This window comes from Trypanosoma rangeli (assembly GCF_003719475.1).
Source record: "Trypanosoma rangeli strain AM80 chromosome Unknown Tra_15.4_contig_00476, whole genome shotgun sequence".
NCBI classification, from domain to species: Eukaryota; Euglenozoa; class Kinetoplastea; order Trypanosomatida; family Trypanosomatidae; genus Trypanosoma; species Trypanosoma rangeli.
The window spans coordinates 1-8,334 of NW_021706222.1; the positions used below are offsets into that span (position 1 = coordinate 1).

Sequence of the window (8,334 nt, forward strand, 5' to 3'; positions counted from 1 at the left end):
TGTTGTGTGGGCGGTGCGTGGCGTATGTGTTGCTGGTGGTGACTGCAGGGCCCTCGAAGCGCACAGCAGCGAGAAGCGTTTGGTCGTCTATCTTTCCCTCCTTCTGCCTTTGTGTGTGTGTGGGGGGGGGGGGGGGGGAAGTGATGAGGCACAGAGGAAAGAGTAGCGACTGCAGTGGATTGGGCATGGCATTCGGCATGTACACACTGCCTCCCGCCCCCATGGTTGCCGCTTTTATCCCCCTCCAGCCAGCGGGAGGTGGGCAGGAGGCGGCAGCAGAAGAAAACAAACAAAAGCAAAAGGCAACTCAAACAGGCGTGTGGCTACATGCGTACTCATGCTTCTGCTGTGTGCACATCACCGACGTGCAACACACAAAAAGAAAGAGAAACAAAAAAAAATGTCTAACAACTCCTGCGGCAGCTGGGGGGGAGAGAAGGGAGCGCCCTGTTTGTGTGGCCGGGTGGGCTTTCTGCCCTGCTCTGTCCCTTCCTCTCTGCCACACACACACACACACACACAGAAACGGAATTTCCCCTCTACAACAAACATTGATGCAGAAGTGTAGAACGTCAGAGAGAAGAGAAGAGAGGGAGAGGAGGAGGGGGTGGCGGTTGCGGCATCGTCACAGCCGTGTGAAGGAGGAGAATAAAGCGGGAGACAAGCGGATTTGTAATGATGGTGGGAAGGAGGGGGCGGGGGTGTTGTGGGGTTGATCGGCGTCCTCCTCCTGCTACTTCCCACCGCGGCCACCACACCACCGCCCTCTCATTTGCGCTCTCGCTCTGCCGTGCTTGACGTGCATGTGTGCCAAAAACTTACAATTTCTAAACCTCCGGCGCCGAGGACAACTCCTCTCCAGCGTGCTTCGCGTACTGCCGCCGCCACTGCACCACCTGCTGCGCCTGCTCGTGCAGACCCGCCTTAAGGAAGGAGCCGGAGAGGGAGAGTGCAGTGGCGGCGTCTGGAACCCAGTTGCGGTCGCGTAGCAGGTGGAGGGTCTCCACCGTCTTGTCAAACCGCCCCGCCCTGGCGTAGCCGCGTGCGATGGCGTTCAGTGACGTGTATGAGAGGTCCGCATTCAGCGCCTTCGCCTGCTCGCGCAGTTCATCCACGCGGTGCATGTCCCCTAGGCGGCAGTAGTACGGAATGAGCGCGAGGACGTGGCTTGCGCTAAGGCTGCCGTCCCCCTCCGACTTCTTCAGCTCCTCGGCACACCGCTCCATCTCGTCCGGGGCGGCGCAGCGGCAGAAGGCGTCAATGAAGGACCAAATGACTTTGCTAGTGAAGAGATGCTGGGAGGCGGGGGCGGTGACCTCCGCGTAGAGGCGCTGCACCTCCTTTTTCAGCTTCGCCCGGCCGTAGGTGGTGGCCATGACGCAGTAGGTGAGGTCGTCCATGGGGATCCCCGCCTGCTTCCTCTGCTGCACAATCTCCTCCATGCGCTCAAAGCGTCGGGCGCGGCCGAAGCCGTCTGCCAAGATGTTGTACGTAACGGCGTTGCTGGTGTAGCCCTTCTCGAGGAACTCGTTGTGCAGTTTTTCCATCTTGGCCACATCCCCCGTCTTGGCGTACGTATTCATCATCTGGTGGTACGTCACGGAGGTTGGCATGGTGTCCGGTGACTGTTTCATGTCCTCGAAAAGCGCCTCCATCTCCGCCACGCGGCCCGACTTCCCCAGCATGTCCAGAACCGTGGTGGCGGTGACGGGGTTGGGGGGCACCTGCTTCATCATGCTGTTAAGCACTGCCTGCATCTTCCCCGTGTTGTGCTGCCGGCTGTAGAGCAGGAGGAACTGGTTGTACACCTCTGTGTCGGGAAAAAGCTTCGACGAGAGCAAATCTTCCCAGGCGTTGCTCACGCCGTCGACGTCACCCATGCGGCTCAGCGAGGAGGCGAGGACGGAGTAAAAGGCGGCGGAGACCTCCCCCTCGTGATCCTTTAGCAGTTGAATCACGTCCCGCACCTTCTCAGCATCGCCCCAGCGGGCAAAGGCGGTGATGAGGGTGCCGAAGGTGACGTCGTTCATCGCCGTCCCCTCCGCCTTCATCTTGTCAATCAACTCACTCACCTTCGCCCGCTGACCGCTCTTGCCGTACATGTTCAACAGCACGTTAAAGACGTCCGTGGACCACGACGGGATGTCGCGAAGCAGCGTCTCGAGCTTCTCTTCGCCCTCCGCATGGTTGGCGTAGACATGCAGGATGCTCGTCTGCACGTGCGGGTGATCTGCCATACCGCGCTGCTTCGCCTCCGCGTAGGCTGCCTCCGCCTTCGCCAGGTCGCCGGCGTAGATGCGAATGAGCACGGCAAAAGTGACTGGCGTCAACTGCAGGCTGCCAAACTCCTCCCGCCGCTTCATCTCCGTCATAATCGTCTCCACCCGTTGCAGGTCGCCCAGGTCGCCAAAGATGCCAATCAGCGTGTTGTACAGCTGCACATCCGGCCGCACGTGCTTCTCCAGCATCTCCTCGTAGAGCCTCTCCACGTGACGAGGGTAGTACTTGCCCAACGCCCGGAGCACCCAGGCGTATGTCTGCGAGTCGGGGTGCACCCCAGCGGTGTCCATCTCCTCCTTCAACGCAATCACGTCTTTCACGTTGCCCATCAGCGCAAACCACTTAAACAGCTCATTGTACACCCGCACATCGTTGGTGAGACCCTTGTACTGCATCCGGGACCAGGCCGTCTTCAAGGAGTCCGGCCGCCCCGCCGCGCCGTAGCCGCGGATGACGGCGCGGATGTGCACGGCGCTAATATCCATGTCGGGGTCCCCTTGCCTCAGCCGGGACTCGATGGAGGACAGGAGGGTATCGACCTTTGCCAGCATAAGCTCCTCGCTGCCACGATCCCCAAAGTGGATGAGGCGAGCGTAGGCGGCGATAACGATGGAATTTCCCGTGACGTCCGGGACGTACCCAAACTCCTGCAGCTCCCCCTCCACTGCCGCAATTTCCTCAACGGAGGTCACGTGGCGCATGCGCTGGCGCAGAATGATGGCAAACGTGGCCGCGTCCAGCGACACCGCCTTGTCGCGCGATGCCTGAAAGACGGCGGCAAATGAGACCTCGTCGTCGCGGCGGTAAAAAACGCGAAAAAGGGCGCGAAAGATGTCGGTGAGGTCAGCTGGCTCCAGGTTGAGCCGCGTGACGCCCTGCAACACCTCCATCACCTTCTCTGTTCTGCGAAGCTTGTCGTAGCCGTCGATAAGGGCGATGATGTCGTCCCGTGTGAGATCGCTGAAGGCGAGCCCCTCCTGCAGAGCGTCGGCCTCTGCCGGGTGGTTCGCAAAGAGGTAGGCCGCGATGCAGAGCGGCCGCATCGCGGGGTCCGAGCGCATCTCGTTGGCGAGCTGCACCATCAGTTCGCCGCTGTCGTTCTCCTTGTAGGACTCAAAGAGGTACCGCAGCGCGTCCACGGAGATGACACAGCCGTACTTGCGAAACCGCAGGAAGGCGCGGAAGAGCAAGTGAGCCATGTCGTGCTGCGAGTACTTGACGCACTCCTCCATGACCCCTTCCATGATCTGCGAGGCGTTGGCGGGGTCAATCAGCTGCTTCCGCAGGAACTCCTGCAGCACAATCATCAGGTGTGTGACAGTGTTGCGGAAGTGCAGCTCCCGCTTGCGCGAGCGCCACACCTGCTGCCGGACGTGCTTCAACACGTGCCGCGGCTTCGTCCGCACCACCCGCACCAAGTCTTCCTCGTCCTTGTGCGAGAAGGGATGAAAGGACGGGGTCCGCTGGTTGAGGCAAACGCCCGTAAGGCCAACAGCGGCACGGCGACATATCCACAGCCGCCGCGCAAACATTGAGTGCACCGGTAAACTCCTTTCGTGTGTGTGTGTGTGTGTGTGTGAGGGTGAAAGAGTGAGTAAAAGAGAGGGAGGAGGGAGTAAGAGGGGTCATATCATTGAGGGAGTTCCCACGGCGGGACAGACTGGAAGAGAGACACACAGAAGCGGCAGCGAAGATGACGAATTGCCTTCACAGGAAACATGATGAATTGTACTATGCATTATCCCTCTCCTTGTGGCGGTGGGAAGCCCCGTTCTTCGGCGCCCACCGCCAACCCACGCGGGTAGGAGCCTTGCAGGCTTGTTTGGTGGAACGTCACAGTCAGTGCACCCCCTCCCCCTCCCTTCTTTTCAGGCATTCGGCTCCAATTGTGAATTGTGCGCCTTGAATCGCTGCAGCTCCTCAACACGGGCGTAAAGCCCTGCGCGCCGCCCATTCATCTCGCGTGCAAAGTCGCCGCTGGCCCGCGCCAAGGCGTCATTCCACGTTTGGTAAAACCGCACCGCCCCATCGACGCTCCGCAGCCGCCCGGAGGTCGCCGTTTTGAGGCTCTTGTCCTCCACACCAATGAAGTCGCTGAGGAGGGCGGTGACGCGCTGCACAGCACGCTCCTCCTCGCGCGCCCATGCGACCACCCCCTCCAGCAGCGCTGCCTGGCCTTGCCGCGTGCCCCGCCCCGCCCCCGCGGCGTCGCCGGCGTACGTGCGCAACGTCTCCCGAACCTCCGCCACCCCACGCGCAAGGTCGTCGGCATCGCGCAGCAGCGGCTCCAGCGCCTCCTCCTGCGCCTTCAGCGACTGCATCAGCACGGCGCGCTCCTGCAGGGCCGCCTCGCACGTCGACTGCAGCTGCCGCACCTCCACTTGCAGCTCCTCCCGCAACCGTCCCGTGTGTGTGAGGCGCTGGAGCAGCTGCGCATATTCGCCCTCCGCGGCGGCATTATCATCATCAGCGGCGGCGGGGTGCGTCCGCACGTTGCCCATCGCGTGTGTGTTGTCGATATGTTGCGCCTGGCCGGCGCCGTGGAGTTGGGCTTCCCTAAGCGCGGCGACGAGGTCTCGGCTGCGGGCGTTCAACGCCGCCACCTCCGCCTCTGCCGCCGCCAGCTCCCGCAGTAGCGCAAAATGGCGTCCGCGAAACAACGCCGCCGCCGCAGTCGCGCGCGTTTCCCGCTCCTTCACAATGTTCAGCAGCTGTTGATTGGCCGCCACCGTCTTATCCCACATTTTGCGTGGATCGACGACGTCGCCGTCGCAGAAGCCGCTGAACTGCGACGAGCAGTTCAGCCCACGCGTCCATTCCATGCCCACACGGCTTGAAAAACGGCTCCCTCTGCGCCCGCAGTTGTCTCCACCAGCACGCAAGCGGGCAGCATGCGCACACGAAGAGCACGGCAGAGGTGTGCGTGTGTGTGCGGGTGTGTAGCAGACGCAGGCGGAGAGAAAAAAAAAAAGACAAGAAACTAAAAGAAGAGGACGTCAGCAGCAAATGTTAACAGCAGACGCCGTTAGACACGATCCCACCCGCATCCCGCACATGAAGCAGATGCGTCCAAGCGTGTACGCGTGTGGGTAAATATGTATGGGACAAAACGTTGCGAATCCCCTGCCACTCTTACGACGCGCCCCACGCAGGAATAGAAAGACATAAAGGAGGGAAAGAGTCGGAGAAAATTGCCAGACGGCATACGGGAATGAGAAGACGCCAGCCCACCTCCCTCCCAGTGAGACGTCAGTGACGACAACAGCAGCAGACAGCAAGCGTCAGGACGGCCAGCTGCAAGCAAGAAAAAAAAAAGTGGGCTCTCATCCACAGGCGTCAGCGCATAATCTCAGGAAGAAGACTGCCGCGGCGTATCACCCCCACCCACCCACCCACCCCACCGTTGCGGAATATCCGTGCGAAGCTCTGTTCCTGCATCTCTCTCTTTCCCACTCTTTCTCCTCAGTCAGCAGCGGCACAGCCGTCGTTGCTGCGTCGCGTCGCACGCGCCGGCGCCGGAGACTTCAGGGGACTTCGGCGCACCCAATGCATTTTCCATCTTCTTTTCAATGTCCTGCCGCCGCCGCCGTGTCCGCGTCTGTAGGATGAGGTGTCCTTTTTTAATTTTTGTTGTTTTTGTTTTTTTTGTTTTTTTTTCCTTCCTTCTTCACCGCACTTCGCTGTTACCTTCCCACTTAATCGCGCCGGTGTGAAGGGGCGTCGTCACACGCCGGTGTCACTGCAACCCACGGAGGAACCACAAGCCGGTTGGTGTGGCGCGGTGCGGCGGGGGCGGGGGGGGCGGGAGCGGGAGCGGATGGCTGCGCCGTATCTGCCTGCAGGCCCCCCTCAAGGGCGTCGATCTTCTCCCAGTCGATGTCGACAGGGACGTCGTCGTCAGAGAGCGACTCCGCGTCGGCATTCATGCGGCGATTCATCTTCCACTGACGCTCCGCCTCGTCGTCGGAGAAGTCCGGCCGTGCGTGTGGCGGCAGCTCCTCGTCGTTGATGTAACTGGCGTCCGTGCCGCGGCGCATGTCGCACTGCACCACCGGGTCGTAGATGATGCTCTGCTCGCCGAGGTCGTAGCAAAGGTCGGCGCCCAGGCTCAGCTTACCGGCGTCGCACAGCGCCCCGAATACGGTGGGGAGGCAGACGACTGCGTAGGCGCAGGCGGCCACGGGGCCCATCACCGTTGCGATAACGCCCACGACGGCGCCGTCCTTGAGGCAGAGGCGTGTCCCCGCATCCATCACCAGCGCCCCGGCGGCGTTGTCCGCCACGACGGTGCTGCTGCGGGCGATGAGGCCAGTCACGGAGGCTACTGCCGCCTCGGAGACGCGCTCCAGCGGGATCTGCAGCAGCGGATCACCGTTCGCGTCCCGCAGCGCCGCCTGCGCCTCAGCGGGCGGCGACCCCGCACGGCGGCTGGCGCTGGCGAGGGTGTCGTGACCTTCCGACACGTCACTGATATTCTCGTCGTCCCCCACGTGGAGGCCGTGCGAGTGGCTGCCACGGCCACCGTCCGCATCGTCGCCGTCGTCGTCGTCATCATCGCCAGGAACGCGGCGCAGCGCGGCGTCAGGCCGGCAGCGCTTGGGAATCGGCTCGGAGTCAACGGAGCTCAGCGAGACGCGCCGCCGTCGCACGCCGCGTACATCCTCTGTCATGTCGCACGAGCTGCCCACCGACGACGCATCCATTCGCGCGGCGGGCAGAAGGGGCAGGATAAACTTAAACTAAACGCCACGGTAAGACACACACACACACAGAAAAAAAAAAGGAAACAAAAAAAATAGTGGCGCGCCAGGTCCCACGAGGTGGTTTTGCTGCGTGCACACAGGAAGAAGAAAGAAAGAAAGGAGGAGAAGGCGAGTGAGGCACCTGCAGCAGTACGGCACGAGCGGGCATCATCCCCGCCAGCGGGGCGTTGAAGAAAGTTAGTGGAGGGGGAGAAGAAGCAGCGAACATCAGAAGCCGCGAGAAGAAACGTACGTATACACACAGAGGAAGAAGAGGAGGGAAAACAAAAAGACTACCGATGCATTTCATGCGTCCTCCTCCTCTTCCTCGTCGCCGACACCGTCCCCCTCGTCATCGAGGCCGTACACGCCGTACCAGAGGTCCACGTAGGCGCTGTACACCCAGTTTGCCATGATGCAGTACGTGCCAGCGCACAGTGCGGCGGAGGTCGCCATGAGAACGTGCGACCTACCGCAGCGGAGCGGCCGTACGCGACTTTGCATGGAGTTCCACAGCCGCAGCCGCCGCGCTGCAGCAAACATGGGCGTTCACCGGCAATTCCACTCCTCTGCTTTGCACTGCGGGCCTACCCCACCCCCTTTTTGTTTTCGCTCGCGGTCTCCGCCTATTTGTGCGTGTGCGCGCCCCTCCCCCCACTGAGAAGGAGGGTGCGTGTTGGGAACAAAAAAAAAAGGGGCGGAAGAAGAGTGGAGGCAGAGGGCACCCTGCATCGCAGCCTGAGCGTGGTGCCCCCCTCCCCCCGCCTCCGTCAGTGAGCCCCGCGGGCAGCGACAAGGTTAGCGCAGAAGACCACCGCAGCAAGACGGCACGAAACAAAAAAAGAACACACAACAACAACAACAACAACAACAACAACAACAACAACACGAGACAAAACCGACAAAGAAAAAAGCATTTTTTTTTAATGTTTTTCTCTTTAAAGGTCCTCGACTCCTTTAATTTTATTATTATTTCTGCAGGTGGCGCACCTACAAAAAAAAAAAAAAACACACACACACAACAAAAAAAAAAGTCATAGAAAGCAGAAAAGTGTCGCGTGTCCCTCCTGGGCACCGTGCCATGAAAGCAGGCGCGGAAAACAAGGGACGGACGGACGCCGACGCCGACGCCGACGCCCCCCAGTTCCCTTCCTCTCCCACTGTGCATGGTACTACGCGCCTCGTCTCTGTCCCTCCTGCTGTTAAAACAGCCCCGCAGCAGCGGTGGAGGGAGCAGGAGTGGAGAGGGGAAGTGGACGGGAAGTGCTAAGAGAAAGGCGATGTGTTCATGGAGAATGAAAAAAGAAAAAAG

At 60.8% G+C, this 8,334-nt stretch overlaps 3 protein-coding genes across 3 annotated transcripts, besides 14 other annotated features; all 3 read right to left on the bottom strand.

The window, feature by feature from the left end:
• Positions 1-121: 121 nt before the first annotated feature.
• Positions 122-138: a microsatellite.
• Positions 139-500: 362 nt separating this feature from the next.
• Positions 501-522: a microsatellite.
• Positions 523-574: 52 nt separating this feature from the next.
• Positions 575-604: a sequence feature (GA-rich).
• Positions 605-827: 223 nt separating this feature from the next.
• TraAM80_08873 (polyadenylation/uridylation factor 1) lies at positions 828-3,812 on the bottom strand (the record flags this gene model as incomplete). Its single annotated transcript, XM_029385598.1, has 1 exon — positions 828-3,812. One exon carries the CDS (start codon positions 3,810-3,812, stop codon positions 828-830), a length of 2,985 nt encoding a protein of 994 aa, XP_029234547.1.
• A 24-nt stretch (positions 3,813-3,836) lies between these two features.
• Positions 3,837-3,865: a microsatellite.
• Positions 3,866-3,900: a microsatellite.
• A 248-nt stretch (positions 3,901-4,148) lies between these two features.
• TraAM80_08874 (uncharacterized protein) lies at positions 4,149-5,102 on the bottom strand (the record flags this gene model as incomplete). The annotated part of the gene is made up of 1 exon (XM_029385599.1): positions 4,149-5,102. One exon carries the CDS (start codon positions 5,100-5,102, stop codon positions 4,149-4,151), a length of 954 nt encoding a protein of 317 aa, XP_029234548.1.
• Positions 5,103-5,197: 95 nt separating this feature from the next.
• Positions 5,198-5,221: a microsatellite.
• A 15-nt stretch (positions 5,222-5,236) lies between these two features.
• Positions 5,237-5,272: a sequence feature (A-rich).
• Positions 5,273-5,659: 387 nt separating this feature from the next.
• Positions 5,660-5,682: a microsatellite.
• Positions 5,683-5,896: 214 nt separating this feature from the next.
• Positions 5,897-5,937: a microsatellite.
• A 38-nt stretch (positions 5,938-5,975) lies between these two features.
• Positions 5,976-6,983, bottom strand: TraAM80_08875 (uncharacterized protein; the record flags this gene model as incomplete). The annotated part of the gene is made up of 1 exon (XM_029385600.1): positions 5,976-6,983. The coding sequence occupies one exon, from the start codon at positions 6,981-6,983 to the stop codon at positions 5,976-5,978; it is 1,008 nt and encodes a 335-aa protein (XP_029234549.1).
• Positions 6,984-7,052: 69 nt separating this feature from the next.
• Positions 7,053-7,076: a microsatellite.
• Positions 7,077-7,121: 45 nt separating this feature from the next.
• Positions 7,122-7,151: a sequence feature (GA-rich).
• Positions 7,152-7,333: 182 nt separating this feature from the next.
• Positions 7,334-7,380: a microsatellite.
• Positions 7,381-7,866: 486 nt separating this feature from the next.
• Positions 7,867-7,910: a microsatellite.
• A 106-nt stretch (positions 7,911-8,016) lies between these two features.
• Positions 8,017-8,055: a sequence feature (A-rich).
• Positions 8,056-8,334: the final 279 nt, after the last annotated feature.